The 25,560-nt window shown below is 38.5% G+C and overlaps 1 protein-coding gene across 1 annotated transcript in view; it reads left to right on the forward strand.

Moving 5' to 3' along the window:
* The first annotated feature begins 11,622 nt into the window (after positions 1-11,622).
* Positions 11,623-25,560, forward strand: part of ZNF608 (zinc finger protein 608) — a 156,441-nt gene continuing 142,503 nt past the window's right edge. Inside the window, exons 1-2 of the mRNA XM_006871626.1 lie at positions 11,623-11,890; positions 15,223-16,319. Of these exons, the coding sequence (XP_006871688.1) occupies positions 15,411-16,319 (909 nt within the window). The 5' untranslated portion in view covers positions 11,623-11,890; positions 15,223-15,410. The remainder of the gene's footprint in view (positions 11,891-15,222; positions 16,320-25,560) is intronic.

Here is a 25,560-nt window from a genome sequence, read left to right on the forward strand (position 1 = left end):
AAAAAAAAAAAAAAAGAACATCATACATGAAGAAAAAGTCAGGGAAGAAAGAAAAGATCAAAATGGATGCTTGAAGAACTGAAACTTTCTCTTGAGCACAGAGCAGCCAAAGCAACCGAAGAAATGAGGAAAAGAGCTAAGCAGAACATTTCAAATGTAGCTGGAGAGACAAAGTCAAGTATTGTAATGAAGTGTGCAAATACCTGGAGTTGGAAAATCAAAAGAGAAGAATACCTTCAACATTCCTCAAGCTGAAAGAACTAATGAAGGCATTGAGCCCTTAACTTGCAATATTGAAGGATTCTATGGTCAAAATTTTGCATAATGCAGGAAGCATAAAAAAAAAGATGGAAGGAATATACAATCACTGTACTAAAAAGTTGGTACTCAACCATTTAAAGAGGTAACATATGATCAAGGACCAATGGCATTGAAGAAAGTAGTCCAAACTGCATTGGAGGTACTGTCAAAAGACAAGGCTTCAGAAATTGACAGAATAAAAAATGAAATCTTTCAACAAACTGATGAAGCACTGGTGATGCACACTCATTTATGCCGAGAACATTTTAAGGCAGTTACCTGGCCAACCAATTGGACAAGTTCCATATTGGTACCTGTTCCAAACAAAGGTGACCCACTAGAACGTGGAAATCATCAAACAATATCATTAATATCACATGCAAGTAAACTTTTTTTTTTAATTAACTTTTGCTGAAGATAATTTAAAAAACATTTCAGTAGTATATTATTAGAGAGCTGCCAGAAAGTCACGTTGGAGTCAGAAGAGGAAGTGGAAATGGGGATATCATTGCTGTTATCAGATGGATCTTGGCTATATGCAGAGAATACCAAAAAGGTGTTTCTTTGTGCTTTATTAACTATGAAAAGGTATTCAACTGTGTGGATCAGAACATTGTGGACAATGGATATTCCAGAACACTTAATTGTGTTCATAAGGAATCTGTACATAGACTAAGAGGCAGTTGTTAGAACAGAACAAGATGATACTGAATGGTTTGGAAGTAGGAAAGGTGTGCACTGGAGTTTTGTCCTATATTTATTCAATTTGCATGCTGAGAAAATAATCCAAGAAGCTGGATTACATGAATAAGAATTTTGTATCAAAATTGGAAGAAGACTCATTAACAACCTTGGAGATGCAGATGACACAACCTTGCTTGGTGGATGGGAAGAGGACTCAAAGAACTTTCTGATGAAGACAGAAGACTAGCCTTCAGTATGGATTGTACCTCAATTTCAAGAAAATAAGAACCCACACAACTGGACCAATGAATAACATCATAATAAACAGAAAACATTGAGGTTGTCATGGACTTGATTTTGCTTGGATTCACAATCAATACTTATGAAATTAGTAGTTATGAAATCAAACGACACTTTGAATTAGACAAATCTTCTAAAAAAGTTCTTTTTAAAGTGTTCAAGAGTAAAGATGTGAGTTCGAGGACTGGGTCTCCAACCCAAGCCATGGTATTTTCTATCGCTGCATATGTGCATGAAAATTGGACAATGAAGAACTGGACCTTAGAAGAATTGATGCAATTGAATTATGATGTTTGTAAAGAGTATTGAAAATACCATGCCAGAAAGAACAAACAAATCTGTTTTGGAAGAAATACATCCAGAATGTTCCATAGAAGTGAGGATAATGAGAGTTTGCCTTTCATTCTTTGGACATTTTCCCAGGAGGGATCAGTCCCTAAAGAAGGACATCATACTAGGTAGAGTGGAGGGTAAGTGAAAAAGTGGAAAAGTCCCAAGAAGATGGATTGACACAGTGGCAGCAACAATGGCTAAAACATAATAACAATTGTGTTAATAGTATAAGACTAGACAAAGTTTCCTTCTGTTGTGCATGGGTTGCTATGATTTGGAAATGACTCAACACAACATCTTCTTCTGTGAACCATTAATAACACAATAGAGGTTCCTTGAATTACCAAGTCAAGGAATATTTTAGAGCTTAATCACAGGAAATTCGTTAATATTTGTAAAGTGTGCCTTGCACAGAGTAAATAATTGTTAACAAGTGTTTGTTAAAATGAAAAGTTGACAGGAAATGGAATTGGATTTAGGACAACTATTGTTATTTCAATTAATGATAATTCAATTTATAATTTATTAATAGACTCAGTGCAACTTTCTTCTTTAATCGCCAGACTTTTAGTAATTGGAGCCATGGATAGAAACATTGCTTTCTTTATATATTCTGTTCCTTTTTCTAATTATGTATCATTTCTCTCACAGTGATAGTTAAATCTCATTATAGTTAATAGTTTATCCATTTTATGCTGTAACAGTTTTATCAGTGACTCCTTGTGTTATAATCTCATTACTTCACAAAATTTTATCCTATTTGTTAAGAATAGTAACTGTTAACAAAGATTTCATCTTCTTCAGTGCTCTTTTTAATGTCAATGTCATAGCCCTCTTTGTGAGAAGATTAAACACTTCTTTTCTCTTCATTTTGTCTAATTCTGTTCAATGTTGCTTATATTTTATAGTCTTTCACTGTATGCTCCTATTCTACTAAGAATTAATTGGCAGAACTATTGGTTTCATTTGTTCAATTGTATTTTTTAAATTAGATTGAAAACATGTAAACTACCAAGTATTTCTTCATTCTTTCAATGTGTAATATTATGTAATATTGAATCTTTATTCTTTAAATTCTATGGGAATAATTCTTAATAGGATTGATTTTTTAACCTCTTTATTAAAATATAGTTTATAAAAGAAGGTTATGAGGTGTCTAATTAAGTCTCCTAAGTGCATGTTGAAAGTACATATACAGCATTATAAATTTTCATCGTTTGTGACCTTTTAAGTAAATTTGATTTAAAACAAACAGACAAACGAATGAACAAGGGGTAGGATCCAGGTACAATCTACAGGATGTTTAGCTTGCTCGTGTGCAGTGATATAATTTCAGACAATTTTACCTTATTGTGTTAATGAGAAAAATGCTCTAAAGTCAACGGATAAATTTTGTTTCTGAACAGTCTCTTCTTTCCCCAACACCTGTGAATGTTTTTTCCATTCTCTTTTATATATATATCTGGAGAATTTCAAATGTATACACATATATACATCTGTAGCTATGATTGTATGCTAGTGACATATAAGTAGACAAAATAGTATTGTGTAAATGGATTATATATTATTTATGTATATGCATTATGATCCCAATGTATGCCTCACCGGTCTCTACAATGATCAGTCTGGTGACATTTTTAGTCTCAGTCTGCTACTTATTATGGCAGCATTTTAAAAATGTTTAAATCATTTCAATTGAGTGATAACAAGAAACAGATTTATTTTATTTTTTTATTTCAAGTCTTAGGACCAAACACAACATATTTTCTCACATAATTTGCATATATCATATATCTGATCAAATGTGTCACATCTCCTACTTGGCATAGAATTAATATCTTCTGCAAAAATAATCATAATTGTTGTCCTTTGATAGAAGCGAGGTAAATTCATTCTTTCAGAAAGAAAAATCATCAATCACTTGCTCATGTTCCTATGCTAAACAAAACTGGTGGCTTTGTTGCCAACAGCCATGGTTTGGGGTCAACCTAATGCATTGATTAAGCATCCAGACTAGAGCTACGCTTCTTAGATTTATCTTGGCTTTACCAAGAATTGATTTCTACATTTGGTCAAGTTTCTTATCCTTTCTATGCCCCAGTTTCCTCTTCTGACTATAATAGAACTTGTCTCATGGAAAGGCTACAAAGATTAAATGAATTAATACATTTAAAGAATCAAGAGAGTTTCTGGAACATGGTAAATCACACATATATTTCCTGTTATTCATTTTCTTGAATTACAAACCTATTTTATGCTTGAAAGAGTTGTATATCCTTAGGACACATGTGGGCCATTTGAGAGAACCACAAACTTTTAAAGCAAATTTTTATTTATACCAAAACTGCAATGTTTTTCAATTATGAAGAAAATTACTTTGTCTCCTTTGCCCCTAAAAATGGTCTGACATGACTACTTTTCAGTGTTAAGTTAAATGTGTTTTAATATAATTTTACTCCCATTAAAATGTCCAGAGAAAAATTATTTGTCAGGAAGTGATCATTTATAGAGTTGTCAAATTAAAACATATGTTAAAACAATTTGTTCTTTTTTTTTTAATGTTTTATTGTGAATTATGCGATAGTACAATTTGTTCTTTTAACTCTCATGAGATTCCTCTAAAATCCAAAGACACACTATGATAACCCAAATAAACAGAAAACATTAGAATATGTTAGAGGAAACGTCCCTTTATATTCAAATTTATTCTTAGCAGATCCCCAATAAGACCAATTTTTTTTTTAAAGTTCTTTCCTAGATGATTTTAAGAATCATTAAAAGAAAGAAAAAAAGGATATATAAAAAGCGATTGAAATATTTTTGTAACAAGAGGATCCACAGAGCTGGCTGATCTGCACTATGTGTGTTGAGCTGTTGCAACCTTTACATACAGGCCCAGGAATCAGCCAATCAGGAAACTGAGAACCATATTTCCATAATGATGATTGGCTGGTATACTGGAGGCTCAGCTGAGCTGTGAGATAGGAAGGGAATGCTGAACTGAAAAAAACAGCAAACCAAGTTTCTGGCTTTCTGTTGTTTATTTCATTTTCTTCAAATCATTGTAGTGATTCACCCTTTATGAAAGCTTATTTTGAAAACAAAAGAGGCACAGTTGTTCACAACAAAAGTAGTATTCAATAGCCAAAGAACAGAGTATAATGGAACTCTTAGTTTTCTTTAAAATAAACTTTAGTGTCCTGATTTCTTTTAACCAAATATTGTGAGACTTTCCTTAGGGGGTTGTAAGAGTTTGATTTAAATTATAAATGAGACAGGAGTTGTTTTCTTTGATGGACATCTTTGCTTTATTATTCTGCTGTCAGGTTTGTGAAGTGTGTACAAAGAGAACATAATTTAAAATAGCTGAAAAAAAATCCTTATATTGAGTCATCAAAAAGTATATGAAATAATTCACAATTAAGAGAATTCAGCTACTCTCCCAAAACAAGCTATTTTAGGTGGTTTTTTCGGGGGGCGTTGGGGTTGCCATTTATGTCTGAAAGCTAGAGATAAATTGACCTCCATACACACATGCAAAAGTCATTAAGAAGCAGAATTTTTTTTTAAATGACAAAAGGAGAGTAGAGAAAGCAGAAAGGAAGAAAGGATGGAGTGCAAAGTAATCACTGAATCTGCTCCCCACTGATTTTCTTCTGTTTGGTGGTGGTTGGTTGTGTGCCAGTCAGTTCCGACTCATAGAGATTCTGTATTCGGTTACTGAGGTTTAAATCTTTACAGGAGCAGAAAGTCTCATCTTTCTCCTGAAGAGTAATTGGTAGATTCAAAATGCTGACCTTGAGGTTGGCAACGCAGCTCACAACCACGAGTATGCTGCCAGGGCACCTTTCCTTCTGCTTAGTAGCATTTTATTGTATTATTTTTAAATTCAAAGAGAATAGTGACAGGATTTCACTCGACAAGTTTTAAAATGTAGTTTTACACACATTCTTTCCATAGACCCTCATTCTGAAAATGAGAATAGCTCTATAATGCAGATTAAGCAGAAGTATTTTGCAGTCTCTCTCAGTGACCATTCCTTGGCTAGCTAACAGACCAGCCATTCAGAAGCAATTTTCTTCAGGCTGAAATTATGTGCTGACCGTAGCAGATCGCTTCCCATAATAACCCTTCCCCCACCCAATGCTAAATACAATCTGTCTCCTACTCACTGTAATAACGTGCAAATGACTGTAATTTTGCAGACAAGAAACAGCCCAAAGTGAAACGTGTCTAAACAGAGGTCGATTTGAAAAATCAGGGCTATTACCTAAATCTGTAAAATACATATTGTAATAAAACCAGCAACAGCACTCTCCAATAAGTAGTTAAAAAAAAAAAAAATGTGGCTTGTGTTTTGATCTTCTTTATGCACTCAGTCTCCACTGGCAAAAAGAAAAATCCCTTTCCAGAAATGGTTTCATTACATGCTATGTAAATTGCCTTACTTTGCTAACCCATCCACAAACCTTACTTGGGCACCTGTTCAGAAGTAGCACATACCACACCACAAGAGTCTGGGCCAAGCAGAGGTAAGATTTCAGACACTTAACACTGACCTACATTGCAGTTCTCTCAATGCAAGCAGTATACAAATGTTTTCCTTTAGAAGAATGTGCTGTTTTGCAATTTTTTTTTATACTCTATAATGCTGCAAGGCATAAAACGACAGGATTTACTGCTTTTCCTTTTTGACTATTTAAAAAATGGAGCCTTGGGAGAAGGAATAGGGAAATGCATGAACATATGGGGAGAAGCACTACCTTCTTTAATACTAGACTTCTTCACTATTAAAATTCATGGTGGTGATGGTGGTTATATGCCGTGGAGTTGGTTTCAACTCATAGCGAACCTGTATAGGGTTTCTGAGACTGTAAATCTTTACTGGAGTACAAAGCCTCATCTTTATCCCCCAGAGCAGCTTGTAGATTCTAACTGCTGACTATGCAGTTAGCAGTCCAACTGGTAACACACTATGTTACCAGAGTAAATCAGACCATGCAAATTTTACTTTATGTCTTCTCAATTCGTTTAAGTTAAAATGTAGCATAAAGATGGAACAAGGCAGTTATTCTTTTCTCTCTGTTGGCTGTTGAGTGCCCCAAGGAGTTTAAGTTGAAGGTGAGCTAACAGTATAGAAAGGATCTGAAAGTTTAACACAAAAATGTTATTGGTGTTAAGTGCCATGGAGTTGGTTTTGACCCTGTTTAAGGTTTCCAAGGAGCGGCTGGTACACTTAAACCGCCGATCTTATGTTGTATAGTTATTGTTAAGTCCCATCAAGTTGGTTCTGACCCATAGTGACCCTGTACAGGATTTCCGAGGATTAGCCAGTGAGCTTGAACCACCGACCTTGCTGTTCAAACCACCTTTGCAGTCCAGCACATTAACCAATAGTGCCACACCAGGACTTCTATCTTGCTCTGTATAAAGTACAAAAATATTTATATTCACACAAAACATATATTGGAAACACTCGCTGTCTTCTGTGTTGTTGTTGTTAAGTGTCATTGAGTTGACTCCAATCCATAGTGACCCTGTATAGAATTTCTAAGGAGCAGTTGGTGAGCTTGAACCACTGACCTTGCAGTTCAAACGACTTTGCAGTCTGATATATTAGCCCACCGCGTCATACTTGGACCCACTAATGTTTTTCTTCCCTAGAAACCCCTGGGAAGAACCTGAAATGTTTCAGAGTGCTGGATTTTTCTCTATTGAATCCTATTTCTTGAAGCTGTATCTTGGTTTTCTGAAATTTCAGGATATAATGCAAAGTGGTAAATGTTTGACTAAGGACACTGCTCATCTGGTGACAGCTGTCTAGAGATGAACATTGTTAAAAATACAGAAACATGAAAAGGCAGAATACGCATTTTCTCTAGAAGTTCTTTAGCAGGGTAGGAAGTAAGAGCTTTGTATGTAGGTGAAAGGATTGAAGACCTTCTAGTGTTTGTGTGGGTGTTTATTAAATCACCTGCTCTACATTCCCTAGAAAACAGGATAGGTCACCTGTTCCCCTGCCTTGAGGCAGGCCTGTTCTTAAAAACAAAACAAAACAAAAAAAACCACTCCAGACAGGTAACAATCTTTCTCCACAATCGTCTTGGGTACCCATTGAGTTTCTCAATATGTCTAAATTAAGTTCCTTTCCCTTAAGTCCATTTCCAGATAGATTTTATATTTTGTAACCTTACTTTTTAACTTCTTTCCACCCTTGGTCCTAAGTAGATTTCCAGGGTTAATGTTGGCATAGATTGAGAAAAGCTAGGCCTAGATATAGACTCCCTTCCATTCCAAGGATTTTCTGATCTTAAATACACTACACATTAGATTAATTGTACCAAAGGAAGACCAGCATATATTGTTACTGAATGAAGTCTTCCCTCACCCCCAGCCTCCTCAGCATTGAGCTGTTTTGTCCTTATGTAAGTTGTCATTCTGTAAGTGATGTGGCACTTGCTCTTGGGTACAGGGAGAATGCAGTGTTAGTGGTGAGATGATATTCTTTAACTAACTATCCACATGCTCCTCCTGCCCCTTAATTCCTCCCTGACTCACTTTCAGACTTCTCTTGCCTATCACATTTCTGAGTAATTTTACACTAACATGTAAAATTACAAATACATATAATTATACAGAGTGCTCTGGTATCATTAAGTTATACTGATACTTGTGGCTATTAGTATAAAGACTAGACTGTTTCCTGTTCAATTGTTAAGAGATTGAGATAAAGCTTTTCCTCTCTGCAAATACAGTGGTGATGGTGGTTATATGTTGTGGAGTCTGTTTCAACTCAGCAACCCAGTATAGGGTTTCCGTAGCTGTAAATCTTTACAGGAGCAGAAAGCCTCTTCTTTCTCCTGAGGCCCTGTTGTTGTTGCTAAGTGCCTTCCAGTGAGCTCCAACTCATAGTGACCCTTTGAGGAGTGGGAGGAGGTAGTAGACCTTTCAAATTTTATGAGGAGAGTAGCTCAAACTTTCAAAGCTGTTAGTTAACTACTTAGTTTCAGTCATCAATTAGCAGATAGCCCTCTGATGGCTCAAGATTGGCCCCTTTGTCAAACAAAACAAAACAAAACAAGCCAGAGCCAAGCCAAAACAACATTGATTTATTCAAAAGTCTCAAGAAGAATTTGGGGGGTTGAGAATGGGAGGTAGGCTATAAATGAGTGTGGCAATATATGAAATGGGGAGTTCTAGTGTAGCACTGTAGAATAAACACTTGGAAGACTCAACGGCACTTAACAACAACAACTCTTCAGAACCCCTATGCAGATTGCTATGAGTTGGACCAACATTAATATAGAAACAGAAGGAATATGCTTGCATTTATCAATATATTGTGAGATATGTGTGGTTCATTTCAGCCTAGACCTTCATTTTTGACTAGTGGGCTCATTGAAAAGATTCAAGGTTCAGGATTGTTGTTGTTCAGTGCAACGGAATTGGTTTCAATTCATATTGACCCTGTGTAGGGTTTTTGAGGAGCAGCTGGTGGGTTTGAATGGTTGCTGACCTTGGTGATTAGCTGTTAAGTGCAGACCCTATGGTGGCAAACCAGGTTAGGGGTAGTTGTTGTTGCTAAGTGCCATTGAGTCTGTTCTGACTCATAGCAATCCTGTATAGGGTTTCCAGGGAGCAACTGGTGAACCTGAACCGCCAATCCTGTGGTTCAAACCAACTTTATATTCAAGCACATCAACCCACAGTGCCACACCAGGGTTAGAACAGATTATTTCAGAATAAGGAAGGATAAATTCATTTTTACTTATAGTATATCTATCTTGCAGACTTCCTTGATTTGCTTTTGCCATGAAAGGAGTGTGTATAAGGAATTCTCACATGCTTCTCCAATTTTCAATGCTCTTTGAAATCCTGTTGTTTTTAAGAGCTAACCATTGATTTTTTTTTTTTTTTTTTACCAGACTGATAGAGCATATGGGGTAGCTGTGGACTTTCAAAGGCTGAAATATAGATGACACCCCAGGGATATAGCAAGTTCCCAAGAGTGATCTGGTTCTAGGAGGAAACATTCTTCCAAAAGAAGAAAAATTTTAAATCACTACATGTTATGTTATTATTAATGGAACATAATCAAATTGTCAAATCTGTACAATCAAAACTAAAAAATAGCAAAGCTAAACGGGAAGATAATTATATATCAGATATAAAATTTGCCCCATTTTATTTGTTAATGTACAGTTTTGATTTGAATGTAAATTGATTTATGGAGATCCAGACAGGGTCGCTATGGGTCGGAACTGACTCAATGGCACTTAACAGTAACAACGAGCACTATTATAGATTTCATTCCTCTGGTTTATATACCTCAGGAAAGGGTGGAAACTGCTGTTTATTATTTGCAGCATCAAATATACTTCATGTGGGGTTGTGAAACAAGTAATTGGCAATGTTTTTATGGACTAATATATGGAAAGCTAAAACATGAGTCAATACCCATTATAACATGTGAAATAAATATTTTTATTGATCTACAAAGTTATCACTGAATGTTTACCTCACAAGCTATCTTGATACTACTAACCCATTTTTGTATGTTCATTTGACTTAGTTAAAATACATTCTTAAACTGTAATTGTCCTGCAGGAATCACCATATGCCAGTATGCCATAGGCTTAAAAAAAATTTAGCATAATGATACTTTTGATTGAATTCAGAGCATCTTTTAGCTTTAGCATTTCTACACTGTGGTACCTAAAAATAAGGGAACGTAACAATGAAAAATTAAAAATAAAACGTGCTCTAAAGCACATATAAATACATTAGTTTAAATATATTAGCTGTTAAGGTACAGCACTGAATTTATGTCATATTAACCTGTCTTATCCTCTGACCTAAGAGGCCCATTAACTTGGTTACTGGCATTTGTGCTACAATAAATTCAATACATTCTAAAAGAGTCCTGTATTCTTGGTGGACTGAGAAAAGTATCATCCAGAGGACTTCCACTCGCTGAAGAGATGGTTATAGATTTGGGAAAATAGGAATTCTGAAGATCAGTTTAAAAATGTGGAATGGGATTGTTTAAGGGGTTAATCTTTCCAAGTACATTTACCTCCACAACTAAAAAAATAATAATATTTTTTAAAAATGAGACTGGCCTGAGGTGTTAATATGTTTGGCTGGAACCTTATTTAATTTTTGGAGCCGTAAAGACCAGGTGGAAAATATTTGTTACTAATAATCAGGGGAGAATCGTTCACGTGGTGGTGGCTAGATGGTTGCGTTTACACTGATGGTATACCAGAAGACTGGTAACTAAAGGGTTATTTATTTCCCCACCATCGCTTTTTACCCCCAGATCGATTTTTCTTATTTAATCAGCGAATACGGGGGGGGGGGGGGGGAAGGGGAGTGTTACAGTACGGGCAGAATGGTGGAGGAGGGTTGAAAACCAAAAACTGCAGTGTAGAAAACCAGTCTTCCGAGTTCGCGCTGCCGAGTCCTTGGAACAAGGAAGGGAAACCAGCAAAGCGCTCGCAGTCATTTCCACACAGCCAGCCTCCCTTTTCTCCTGGCTACACGCTAGTGGCTCATTTGGCGTCCCTCTGCCACCGAGCGATCACATACATTATTTTCCCCAAGATAACACAATCAAACTTGTATTTACCGACATTCTTTCCTCGCAGCCTGCTTTGAGATTTGTTTTAATAAATAAGTGTTTTATATGAATGATGTAGTAATTGAAACAGGCGCACCATTTTTTCCCCTTTCCCTTACTGCAGGAGGTTCCTCAACCCCTATCTGGTTGGAAAATAAAACGCTTTGTCTCCACAACCACCCCCCACTGCACCCCCACCCGCTCTCAGTGTGTGTTTTATACGTGTGTATATCTCAACCCCCTACAGTAGCCAAGAGAAAGCAGCCATCCAATCAGAGAGCCCAGTTTCATAAAAGCTGCTCTCTGATTGGCCCGATGCGAAAGGGCATTGGGAACAAAGAAAAGTCCCTTTCAGGTATAGAGGCTGAGAGCTCCCTTTGCTCCACTCCCCCTGTGTGTGTGTTGTGTTTCAGTCCTGGTTTCAGTGTTGCAGAACAAGCTTGTGTGTGTGCACCAGGGGGATTTCTGTTTTCTTTTCTTTTTCTTTTTTCTTTTATAAAAAATACACAGGACGGTCTGTGACATTTGATGGTCCATCTTCTTTAATAATAAATTTGTTGAAGAGATTTGTAATTTCCAAAATAAAGCGGCTGCAACCAAACACATTCAATGCAGTTAGAAGGAAAAGGTCAACTCGATCCAATACAGACCGTAAGTACGGTTGCGTGGTGTGTCTCTATATAGCACTTAGCGGGGACTTCATGCAGGGGAATGTGCGAGTTTTATGCATTGAAATGAGGAACCTAGTTGCAGGGTTTGGCTTTTGCATTTGGAACAACTACCCAAGAAGGGTGAATTTATATTCAGTGGAGGGTGAAGTATTTGTAACTTCTTCACACAAATTAAGCTTGACTGGGCACTCGGGGTAACTTGAGTAAATTACCTCTTGGGCTTTAACCCAAAGGAGAATAAACGTGACACAGTTACATATACTGATTTACAGTGTCCATTCTCCAGTTCACCTCACCACTTCCCTCTCCTATCCTAGCAGGGCAGACCCTCTTCCAAACCCAGCCAGTGACTTGGGGCAAGGGCAGAACAAGCCGATTTCTGTCGCCTGTCACATGGCAGTGTCCAATAATTTAATATTAAACAAGGGACTAGTCACCCAAGACATGAAATGGCTATAATTAACATTTTCCACCTCCTTTTTAAAGAGCCAGCAAAATACCATTGGGGTGGGGGGAAGCCCCACCCAACCCAAACAAACCCACATATAGTAACAATGGTATGTTTATTACAGGACCTGGATGGGAGCTAGAAAAATGTTTTTCTTTGTTTAATACATAAGGGGTCCCTAAAATCCAAGTAGCTCGGAGCCCCTCTCCCCCCCCCCGCTTTAGGCGTTCCAGTTCCTAGCCACTTGGGAGAACCGACAAATTGGAGATAAGTTGAGGAAAGGTTTATAAGGTGTTTCTTTAAAACATCTGCTTTGCTCTTGTATTCATTACATTTCACTCCCTCTTAACTTCCGAGATCCTAGATCTCCGAGAAATGTTTCACATTCATAACTTGTAGCTGTGCCCACTGCAGGGGGGAGGCGGAGGTGGGGGGAGTGTGAGCAAGGGGAGGGGAGAGACCTTCAGCTTTTTTTTAAAGACCAGATCAGTATTTTCTTGATACGCTTGTCACCATTTTTGTTCTCACGACAACCTATTGAGCCCTTGATCCTCACGTGATGTGAAAGGCTTGCACTGTAACAAAATCGCTCCTTTTAGATGGTTGGTTGTTGCTAACTCGCCCATCCCCCTCTCCCAGCCCCGACATTTCCAGCAAAGCGACTCTCCACTTCCAATCCATCAACAATTCATTACAGCTTTTAGCTTCCAAACGCCAGCTAATTAAAAATACTAAGCCAAGCTCCAAGGCCATCTGACTAAACACAAGGGGGGGGGGAGGGCGAGAGGAGGAGAGAAAATAAATAAAAGGGAGACGCACCGGTGCGTTTGCTGCGACTGTGAGGGGAAAAACTGTCCTGAAAAAGGTCGGCTTAAAAAAAAAAAAATTTTTTTTTTTTTTTTAACTGTAATTATCGAATTACCACATGACTGATTGGCTTAAGCGACAGAGAATTTTCTTCCCCCTCCGGGACTATGCTAGGAACTTGGTTCCTTTTGCTTAAAACAACATGAGACAGGAAAACATCACATCCTTTAGGGTTAGGAGACTGAACCAATTTTAGACGCCGTTATTCTCTCCACCCCAACGACCCCCTCCCTGAGCGAATGCTGTTTAACTGGTTTATCAGTTTACTGAATCATCTATGCTCCCCTCCCCCTCCACACCTTTCTTTTTCTCCTCTTGCCCAGTTTCTCATCCCACCCTTTCTTCCTCCTTTTTCTCCTCCTCCTCCCGCTCTCCTTCCCCCTCCTTTTCTCTTAAGTTAGTTCTAGAAATCAAATCTGTCAGGACGGGCGGAAAAATGCCACTTCCCGACTAACAGGCGGAATCCAGCCCAGATTTTCAGTCCTTTCTTCTTCTTCTTTCTTCCCTTTCACTAATTTATCCCGATGTTAGCACATTCTGTCTTGTTACTAGCGGACGCCTGTAGGTTTGCTACATGGGATCATTACTTACTGATCACGGTGACTCTGAAGTCTGGAACTGAAGGCGGAATGAGAAGTTGGGAAAACTTTTTTCTCTAAGTTTTTTTTTTTTTACAACTATTATTCTCGATGCTTGTTAAGAGGAAAAAAAAAAACCCTTGGTGCTTCTGTTGTGAATGTGAAACATTATCTTCCAGCTGTACAGTGACACATTTTTTTTTTTTTTTTAAGGAGAAAAGGACTCCTGATCCGTTTGCCAAAAGGGGGGTGGGGAGGTGGAATAATGTTATCGAGTGATTATTCTGGCTGAGATGTGTTATTTGGTTTCTTCCTTCTTGATCATTTGGTGTTTAAGTAAAATGAGGCACAGGCTTGTTTGCCGAGTGGAGTGGGAAAGGCATTTTGATTTGCTGGCCTAATTAAAATATGATAAAGGATTAAAGGTAAGCAATGTCTGTGTGTGTGTGTGTGTGTGTGTATGTATATTTATTTATATTTCTTGACAATCAACTGTTAAAAGGGGGCTGATCCCTTTAAAAACCGTTTTAACTGATCTTTGTCAAACACACACTCATTTGCGGTCATTGAGGCCACCTTGGCGCAGATCACTTAAAGTGTATGTCTTAATCAGTTTCCTGTACAGTCATAGCACCATATTTAACAGACTGAGCAATTCTGTGACCTAGGAATACGGTAGAATTGTTCAGATGTTTTTGTTTTCCTCAAAAGGCAGACGTTTAACCTTTTATTTAACACTGTCTTTTCCGTAGAGAAATGCTCTTAAAGACGTGTGTATTTCAAAATATGTATAGACTGTTTTGGGAAAAGAGGCTTGGTGGGAGTTTTGTGTATGAGTATATTGGTTATTTTCTGTTCCTTACTGGGAACAAAAACCAGAATGCCAAGACAATTTGTAAGAAATAATAAAATCAGAAATAAGGAAAATTCAAGGAACAGTATTTTTGAAACTACCCTCAGAGAATTTACAGGGTCTGATGTTTTAAATTGCCAAGATCTAGGAAATGTTTAGTGATGTTTAAAGCCGTGTTCCTCCCTCTCTTCTAAGTATCCAGGCTGTTTCTGGGGTTGAGATATCTACCACATGTGCTAGACAAAAATCCTACTTTTTTTTTTTTTTTAACCTCTTTGGACTTGAATCAGATCCTTAAGATAGTTTAGTGCTTTTTAACAAGTGATTCTCTTTGTGTTGTTGATAAAGGGATTTTCTTTTTAGCTACTGTAAGATGTTCACTGCCATGGGTATGTTTTTGGGGTTTGGTTATTTTCCTTTAAACCTGATATTGGACTGTGGAGACAATACATGAGCCTCTTTACTATCCATCCTTTCTTGTACCCCTTACTGACACCCCAGTTTTAATAGTTTTTTATTCTGGTAACACCCAGACAAGAAATATTCGACTTTTCCCCCTTTCACAGGAAAAGGTGGACCTGGACTGAAGGGTGTAAAATCCCTGGACACATTCCTGGGGCAGGAAAAAGAAGCGGAAGATTGGAAGATTTTTTTTTCTTTTCTTTAAGAGAAAGCCCAGCGGAGCTAAACGAATGTCCCCTCATCTCCAAAGGAAAGTTCATCGGATTTTTATTCTAGAGAGCTCATCTTCAGGATGTCAGTGAACATTACTACTGCTGGAAAAGGTGTGGATCCAAATACGGTTGATACTTATGACAGTGGCGATGATTGGGAAATTGGGGTTGGAAATTTAATAATTGATTTGGACGCTGATTTGGAGAAGGACAGACAGAAATTTGAGATGAATAATTCCACCAACACCACTAGCAGCAGCAACTCTAAGGATTGTGGAGGTCTGGCCTCCAGTGGGGCCGGTGCTACCACAGCCTTAGCTGATGGCCTAAAATTTGCTTCTGTTCAGCCTTCTGCTCCCCAGGGGAATTCACACAAAGAGACCAGCAAATCAAAAGTGAAAAGGAGTAAAACTTCTAAGGATGCTAATAAATCTCTGCCTTCTGCTGCCTTGTATGGGATTCCCGAGATCAGCAGCACTGGCAAGAGGCAGGAAGTCCAAGGGCGCCCTGGAGAGGCAACTGGCATGAATTCAGCGCTGGGTCAAAGTGTGAGCAACGGCGGCGGCGGCAACCCAAACAGCAATAATAGTACCAGCACCGGCACCTCCGCTGCCACCGCGGGGGCAGCCTCTTGTGGGAAAAGCAAAGAGGAAAAGCCAGGTAAAAGCCAGAGCAGCCGAGGAGCCAAGAGGGATAAGGATGCGGGGAAATCCAGGAAGGACAAGCACGACCTGCTTCAGGGCCACCAGAATGGCAGTGGCGTCCAGGCCCCCTCCGGGGGGCACCTCTATGGCTTTGGAGCCAAGAGCAATGGAGGTGGCACCAGCCCCTTCCACTGCGGGGGCACTGGGAGTGGCAGCGGCGCCACTGCAGGGGAAGTTAGCAAAAGTGCCCCGGATTCAGGGCTCATGGGAAACTCTATGTTGGTAAAGAAGGAAGAGGAGGAGGAGGAGAGCCACAGGCGAATCAAGAAACTGAAAACTGAGAAGGTAGGATAAAATCGCCTTCCTACTTCTCCCACTTTCTTCTTTGTGTGTATTTGTGTGGGGGTGTGAGGGTGTGTGCCTCTGTGTGCCTTACATTTCTTACTCATGCTTTTTGGTTCTCTGTGAAATGTCAGTTATATGCATCCTTTATATTAAAATTTGGTATGGGGGAAGCTTACTTGTGTGCAATGGTTGGCTCTTGCTTCTGTTGGCTACTGGTGTTTGTGGTGCTTGTGTCTGGGTCCTCAGGTGGGAGGAACTGAAGTGCTACTAGGAGAAGACTTTTGGGCTCCTGGCCAGTCAGCTAAATGTGGTGTGCTTTTAATAGAAAACCCGCTCATGCACCCACTTGACTCTTGTCCTGGTTTATCCCCTAAGGATAACTGTCTTCTGTTTTAATTTACACGTCCTGGTATTTCTGGTAATGTGTCCTTAGATACAGAGTTCACGATCCCTCCCTGGAGAGGTATGTCGAGGATTCTTATTTACACTCCACCTTCAACTCATCCCGCCCTCTTGCTTTCTCCAAAATAGTCTGTCAAAGGACAGCCTTGGATGGGTTCCTGTTATTGGTCCTGAGTCAAACCCCAACCTTGGTGTCCTTGGGTCATTGATTTCATAACTGTGCATAAGGATTGGAATGCTTCTGGTTGCTACTAGGATTCTACCCTGGTTCGCTTACACAGTTCTTAGCTGGAGATTTAAGAGTGTTATCACTCTTTGGATCACCCTGAGGCTAGATACTTGGATTTCTAGCTTGACTGGGGGAGCTGAAAGATTGGTAAGAAAAGTGAAATAGACTTGGTGGATTGGTATTCCTGAAATGTGAAAACATAACCCAAGGGGCTGCGGGAGGTAGTAGCGAAGTGGAATAATAGAATTATGTGTTGCATTTGAGCAATATGGACCCTTCCTCTCATCTTTGTCAGTACTTTATAATCTGTCGTCTGTATTTAGACACTGCCTTTGGAAAAACTGTTCCACTGTTATGTTACTCACGGATGGAGGCCTGTTTTACTGGTCTAGTGATTGTTATGCATTGAGTAAGTTCTGGGAACAGAAGGTCCTCTATTCACCAGGCAGGTCGGGAGAGAACTGGGGGTGTGAATGATGTTTCTATAAAATTAGCCCTTAGGTTAATTCTACAGGTTGTACGTTGCAGAAGCAAAATTTTGTCCTGATGTGGTTTATGGCATGGATGTTTGGAAGTATGTTGATCAAATCATTTGAATTTTGGTCTTTTTGACTTAATCAAAATTACTAGTGGTGATAATATGCCATTGACTATTTTTTATATAAAATTAGTTACTGCTCTATTTAAGCCTTTGTGTGTGCGTTCAGATTTTAAGTTGGAGTACAGGAATAAAGTTTTGATTTTTGTGATTTTTGAAGCTTATGAAGATGACAGTTAAGGTGGGGATAATGCAGAAAGTACAGAAAGCCACTGAACTTGTCTTTTATTCATATCCCCTTAGTCAGATAATATTTTAAGTGATGAAATCTTTTAAATCCCAGGTTTCAATTCTTATGTTTAAATGTGTTGTTCCACATAATTTATGTTAAAAGGCTTTCTGAAATCTTCTTATTAACTTAGTACAGTAGGGCATTTACTTTTGTTACCAATAGTCTTCAAATTGCAGTTCTAATCTGCTTTAACTGTCTAGATGAATTGCCCTAATCCAGTGCTCACAATGGCTGTGGTTAAGGAGTCAGAGCCATTTGATTGGATTCACTGGCTGCCTGGAATGTGGGAGGTACTGCCCTTTCGCATTCTCCTTAGCCTTTTAATCTTCCAGCCAAATGTTCACATTCAACAATTTTGTTTAGCTGGCAATCGGAACATTTCAGTATCTCAAAGGCTGCTGTCATGGCAACTGAGATTAGAGTGCGGTGTCGATTCTCCAGTTTTTGTGTTCTTTTCACTTTCAAGCTACAGAGAAGGAAACTAGGTGAAGAATGGAAGAATTAAATTATTCACATACATGCCGCTCATCTTCAGTCAGTGCAGTATAAATGTGATCATATGAATTACATTAATGAAAAGCAAACAAGTCACGGCGGGTCTGAGGCGCAGGAGGGAAGAGGGAGGAAGAGCATGTTGCGTTTATATTCACTCCTGGCCCCTGTGCCCAGAGGAAGCTGCACTTCCAACCACAGCCACTGGTGTTGGCACAAGAGGCCTTTGGGGACAGCTTTCAGTGCCTTGAATCCTGCAGGCTTGGCCATTCTGTTTGGCAGGGGTGTTGGCTCAGGATCTGAAATCTTATTCCTTCAGACGCCTCTCCACAACACCCCCTCCCCCTCAATCCCAGAATGACTTCTCTTAAGAATGCTTTTATTCTTGGCACACAGAGGTTGAACTCCTTGCATGAATACCACCCAAGGAAGTAACTAATTCCACTAACTCATGGTTATATAAAATTAGGCTTCAATTTAGAAAATACTTCCTAATGGGTAGGATACCTATTAGGAAGTAAAGATTTACTTCCCCTGACGGAATATTTCAACACAGAGGCATCTTTGAGAAAGGTTTCTTTGGACATTTTATACAGTGCTTTTACTTTAAATCTTTCTTGAGTCTCTGGGTTTATGAAGGATAAGTGCCTCAAGAGAGAAGATGACTAATTTTCAGTAATCAGATATGGTTCATGAAGGGCCAAATGTGAAAACCAAAAACCTGTGTGTGTATTTGTGTGTGTGTGTATTTCCCCCTCCCTGATTGGAAGGTTCACAGGCGATTCATAAGACTAGCTGTCACTGGTTAAATGTCTATTTTTGGACTGTTTATTCTGTTTCTTCACTATACAAAGTCATGTAAAACATGATAAATTGGACTCTATGAAACCTAATTAAATCAATGAGTGTTCTACTCCTTTATGTGGAAACCACAAGTATGTTGTAAAAGTCGCCACTCCCTTAATACGTGAACAAAATCAAAACATGCCATAATTCTAAAATGTTTGAGCTATATTTCTATAGCCTATTTTGTGGTTAAGCCACTAGTGACATGTCTGAATAAGTAGATTTGACAGGGTTGGCTTTAGGTTGTTAAAACCTGCCTCTTCCCCTCCCCCCTCCTTTCTTTTGAGATGCTTCTTCTTGTATTCTTAGCAGTCTTAAATCAGGCATGGAGACATTCAATTGGGCCAAATAGTTATATAGAGTAACATGGATATATTTGAGCATGGGAAAACTTGGAAATTACATAGAAAAATTCTCAAGTAGTAACTGATATTTAAATAGAAATGAAAGGCACGGAGGTCTTAGGGTTGTGTCTTAGGGTTCTGATTACTTAGCAAATATTCTTGGAAAAAAAATCGTTTCTTGAATATCATACTGCTTTCATTGGGAGGTTCTTGAACTGGTCTAAAAGATACGCATTTCTTTTTTTCTGTCTTATAGAAGGCTTTATACACCTCACAAGGGAATTCTGGTGCCTTTTCTAAGTGAGTGTGAGCAGCTTAAGAACCTATTTTGATTAATGAGTTTTCTGGATATGTGTTCTTTTTCTTTTCTTTTTTTTTTTTTTTTCCAAACATAGTGCCCCCTACAAATTCTGTTTAGAGAGTGCAGTTTATCTACTGTGAAATAAAAGGGCAGAAAGGTCACTTGCTATAATTAAAGAACAAAGTCCATTGTTGTCTGACAGCAAACTGTTTTGAAAGCTACATAAGGGATTTAGCTGTTATAAACCTTGGTAACTAAGGGTAGCTCCCAATAAGCATTGACTCAGCGCCTTACTTTTCTATAGGTTTCCTTGGAGGATGACAGGGTATTTTGAGATGGTTGCAGAGGGGGTTCCCTTTCTTGAAGGAAGTTTTCTGTGAGAACCTATGGAGCTTGGAGTATTAATGTGAATAGGCTCATAACTGAATTCTCTTTTGGTATTTAGCATTTAAAATCTGTTGGGTTTGTTGGAGAGATTGAAAAACACAATTGATCAAGATGGTGCTGAAGGAGATAAGTAATGGTTATCAACTTTTAATAACTTTGCAAATAGTCTGTTAAAAACAAAAAGGAAAGGATTAATTGCCTTAATGTCATGAGGTTAAGAATGCTCTTCAAGTGAAATTACTTGGCTGTAAGATTGTTTTAATTAGTGTTATAAAGACTTATTTTTCCTAAGCAGCATTTTATAGTTAGTAAATGAAATGTATGCTGAAAGTGCTAAGCAGAAATCTCCCTAACCACAGAGGTGTTCAATAACCAGATTCAAACAACATGGAAAGTACCATCTGTTCTTCGTTTCCAGCATGAGAAGCAGGGATTGAATAGCTGAGATTTGCTTCAATTTTGACTATGTTTCTCTGTGTGTGTGTGTTTAAATTTAAAAAAGTTCACCTGGTACTTCATAGAAACTTGAAATTGCAGTAATGTGAGCAACACTGTGAAAACACATGTTCCTACATTTATTTTAACCAGTTCCACTTTTATTTAAAAGATTTCCAGAAGCCCAGCTATTGAACACTTCATAATGGTTATTCATTTCCTGCAGGCAATCACAACGAGGGGTCAGTTCTTCAAAGATCTAACTATTTAGTCAGTACCTGAATTATTCTGTCAAAGTTCCCCCTGGAGGCAAGGGGGGAAAAAGGCTAACTCTGGTCAGCGTTTATCAGTTAATCTGGTAGTGTGTGCCTGTGCCCTGGACTGGTTGATGTTTACTACACGTAGACCTTACTCTTGCTTAGAGCTGTAGTGTAAAATTGTTGATAATGAGGACAATATTCCTTCAGTAATAACTTCTGAGCCCTTGACTGTTAGACGCTAAAATTCGTGGTTCTGGATTTAGTCAGAGCCCTGGGTAAAACATTATCCGGCCTTTGTTTGAGGTCTTTTATTGGAGCTAATGACTGGGCTTGTGCCTCCCTGAGATAAATGACATTATCTCTGAGTGGGCTGACAGGAAACAGACATGTTAATGGTGAAGCTGCGGGGAGGATCTGCTCGGGTTCTGACAAAAGACTCGTGAAGGGACCCCTGGTTGTGGTCATTAACACATAATGCATTCTTGCTCTTCCTAAGAGGCCCTTGATAATTGGAAAGCTATTTTAGCCACAAGCACTTAAATCATAAATCTACTACTCCTAGTTCTCTTGCATTCTTAAAAGTAGCGAAGTGTAATATGTTTTTTGTTAACAAGTGTGTGATCTGGTTTTTAAAAATGGTGGCAGTTCTAAGACTTATTAAATGGAATTTCTTTGTCTTTCATCATTGCTCAGTCATCCTTCTGCTTTAACGAAGCGGAAAAATGGGTCCAAAAGCTAAAAAGGAATCATTTTTATACTTGTATGTCTTGTATGTGTGTGGGTGGTGGTGGTGGTTATGTGCCATGGAGTCGGTTCATGTGTGGGGTTACTAAAATATATTTTATAAATTTGGGAAGAGATTTTACTCAGTGATTTGAATGTGATGAAACCTGCCTTTTGAAGTGCATGTTTAAAAAGTCATGGGTATAATTGAGTTTCAGTGCAGTTTAAACTCTTTGCTTCTTGAACGAAGATAATTGCCATGTTGAACACACTTTAGAGATGTGGAAGAGGTAGAAGGATCATGTTATTTTATTCTTTAATGTCAAACACTGAAAGTTTTTTCATAGTAATTACTGTAGCACAACATAGTTTTGATTGCCAGAGCTCTGAACTTGCCAGAGATCTGAACATCAAGGGTTTTGCTTGAATACTAAACAGTTTATTCCTAAATTACTTGTATAGCTATCTTTTAAAAAACGAAAACCAGAATAAGGTAATCCTGGGCTAACCTTGTTAGTCATGTCTTAGAAAATAACCTTTCTTCACTAGGATTGTCCTCAATAACTCAATAATAATACCTTCTTTGTTTCTCCATCATTTAAGAGTATACAGAAAGAACAGGTGAGATGTCTACCACAGCAGTGACCTGGATAATCATTGGAGTACTATAGGAATCATACTGGTGCCTTGTAATGGTGGCATTTCATAGTTCTAAATGCTGTAGTTGTATATTTAGATGTTGCCTTGATAATGGATTGGGAAGGTGTAGTTAGTGTGGGCTTTTTTATTTTTAATATAAAAGATGTCGCTGTTGGTTTTATGGGTTTTATGTTCCACTCCGCTGCATAGCGTGTCCCTACTCTCCAGTTCTCTCTCTGAGCTGAAGTTTTTTCACTAGTGACTGTTGTGGTGGTTAAGTACTGTCGAGTGGGTTCTGACTCATAGCAACCCTGTATGAAGTTTCTGAGGAGAGGCTGGTGAGTTTGAACCACCGAGTAACTAACTACTTGCTCTTTTAAGCAAAAGGTTTTGGCAACTGGAACAAAGGCTTTGCAATTGAATGAAAAAGTTGTTAAAACTATTCATAGTAGATTGACTAGCAGTTGGGCTGTTTCTAATGTTATTTTGAGAGCTCAAAGGATATTCAAGAGGATGAGATTTGGCACTTGGCTCCTAAAGCTGGATTCTGCATATTTGCTAAATATTGGTTAGAAATATCTTTGGGAATGTATTAAAAGAGATTATGGGTTTTGCCTGAAGAATTGAAATGATCACAAAGCAAAATACTTCTTACATTTTGATAGTCCTTGAACCACAGGATTTTCATCTGGTATTTCAGAGAAGCCAAATGAAAAATTTTAAAACATGTATTATATAGTTATAATAGTGAAGTCAAAGTGAAAGGTGTTTCAGCTAGAAGAAAAGGGTTAGAAATGATATATAAATACTACTGCTGCTTTTTCAAAGCCATTTTCTTTTTTTTCCCCTCTCCTCCCTACCCCCACCCCCAGTTTGATTATTATTCACTGTGACTATTGTAGCTCAACCGCTGAGCATTTTTGCCTCCTGGGAATCCTCATTGTCAGCTAGCAACTTAAGAAAAATGTGCCTACGGGGACATTTAGGCATATTCCAATAATGCCACATGAATGCAGCTTTTACAGTTTAAAAGAGCAAATAAAAATATATTGATTACATTTTGTGTTGTACATAATGATTTTAGAAAGCAGATATTTAGGTTGTGGATTGGCTTATTATGCTAACTAGAGAGAGAGCAGATGGCATGGTGCCACAGACGTATAATTTTACTTAAAGGAACTTTTTAGGTTTTGATGTGTTTTCTTTTCCTCTTATTTCCCTGATGGCTTCTTTTTATTGAAGGGTAACTTAAGGAGACCTGGTAGCAATTTTACTGCCTTCCCTTGACAGTTTGAAATAATAGCTTCGTCTTTGGTTGTACTGATCTTCTACCAGTCAACTTGATTCTGGTTTTTGTCATGTGGCAGTGAATTTAAAAAAAAAAAAAAAGTGTAGTATGTTTTCAGAAGGACTCTTATATGCTGCAATTAGCAACAAAAGACAAAGTTCCAATTGGTCACACTTTCCTAAAGTCCTACAAGTCAGTGTTCCATCTTTTAGATTAAAGATGGTTTAGTTTCATAGGAAAGCACATCTGGGCACAACTTTTTGTCTTTCACATTTTGTTGTTGTTGTGTTGTGCTGTGGAGTCGGTTCCGACTCATAGCAACCCTGTACAGGGTTTCAGAGGCTGTCAACCTTTACGGGAGCAGAAAGCCTCATCTTTCTCCCACGGAAGAGATGATAGTTTCGATCTGCTTACCGTGAGATTCGCAGCCTGATTCGTAACCACTACGCTACCAGAGCTCCTTGTCTTTCACATTAGTCACTGGAGATTGTGATAGTTCGGGTCAGCAAACTTTCCCTACAGTAGAAGGCTGGCTGCCGCCCGGGTTATGAGTTGGCTGCTAACCTCAAGGTCAACAGTTCAAATCTACTTAGTCATCCCTCAGAAGAACGATGAGGTTTTCTGCTCCTGTAAAGGTTTACAGGCTCTGAAACCTATACAGGGTCGCGATGAGTCAGGATGCACTCCATGGCACACAACTACCACACTTATCATAGGAGTCCTGGAGTGGCACTGTTGGGTAAACTCAGGATGGCTAACTTCAAGTTTGGCAGTTCAAAACCACGAGCCGCTCCTCAGAAGCCGCCCTATAAAGGGCCGATATGAGTTAAAGGAGCTCTGGTAGCGTAGTGGTTATGAATCGGGCTGCTAACCTCAAGGTCCGTAGTTCGAAACTACCAGCGGTTCCGCGGGAGAAAGATGAGGCGCTCTGCTCCCGTAAAGATTTACAGCCTCAGAAACCCTGTGCAGGGTCACTATGAGTCAGAACCGACTCCATGGTACTTAACAACAACAACAACATGAGTTAATGACAACAACACCCATCTGATAAGTATTCAGTTAGGATAAAAGGACCATTTGTTTGTATGCCTAGATTTTACAGTTTTACTCTTTACTCTTTGTTCACGGAAAACATCACCAGGATGAGTTGGAAAGCATCTTCCAGCTGGTTTTTTGTTTTGTTTTCAGTGTGCATAGTCAGACCAGATTACTTTCCGGTTTCCTTTCACCTCGTTGGCTAGTTTTATGGATGGCTCATGTTAAAAGCAATGGTAATGTTTGAATTGGAAGAATTGGAGCCTTGGGTTTTCATTTTTCATGGAGAACTGTTTATTTGTGTGTGGTTCACCACAGTACATGGATAATGCTATCAAATGTGTGCTTTATTATAGGCTTATGACTATCAAAGTAACACTTTAGTTATGTGTTTCTGTATTTTATTTCTTTGCCAATTCTTTTGTGATGGAAATGAAATTAGAATTGAATCTTTGCAGTGAAAGAGAAAATAGGTACAACAAATAGAAATTGCCCCTTGAGCCATCTTGGAAGTAAGCAAGTGTTTAAAAAAAATTCTTTTCCCCTCAAATAACATGAAATGTACAGAAAAGTGTTTCAATGTAACTTTTTAGTGAACCCATATGAAAGATGAGCTGAACACTTTGACAAACCTCTCCCACAACTAGGCTTTTCCCCATGTGCTGTTTCATATCTTAAATAACCAAATGAAACAAAATACACATTTTCACATCTTTAAGCTGCTCAAGAGGTGGTATTTGAATTAAGTAATATTGTTTGCTTCTGCTTCGCAGAAAAACATAATTTTTTAAATGGTGCAATTGAGCCTTTCCGCATCAAACTCCATTTGGCCAATTGTCTACATTTACATTCCTTGCCCAAATCCTTTCCTTCACCAGCCTTTCCCATGATGCTGCAGCAGATGCCAGACACTGAAGTAGAAAGCCAGCAGCTGTTTCCATTACTCCATTGCTGTATTATCCTCCACAATCTGCTTTTTCTTTCCCCTTCCCCCACCTTAAAAATAAAGAAACCGTGTTGCCTTTTGACT

Source organism: Chrysochloris asiatica, unplaced genomic scaffold, assembly GCF_000296735.1.
Source record: "Chrysochloris asiatica unplaced genomic scaffold, ChrAsi1.0 scaffold00171, whole genome shotgun sequence".
In the NCBI taxonomy this organism is placed as follows: domain Eukaryota; kingdom Metazoa; phylum Chordata; class Mammalia; order Afrosoricida; family Chrysochloridae; genus Chrysochloris; species Chrysochloris asiatica.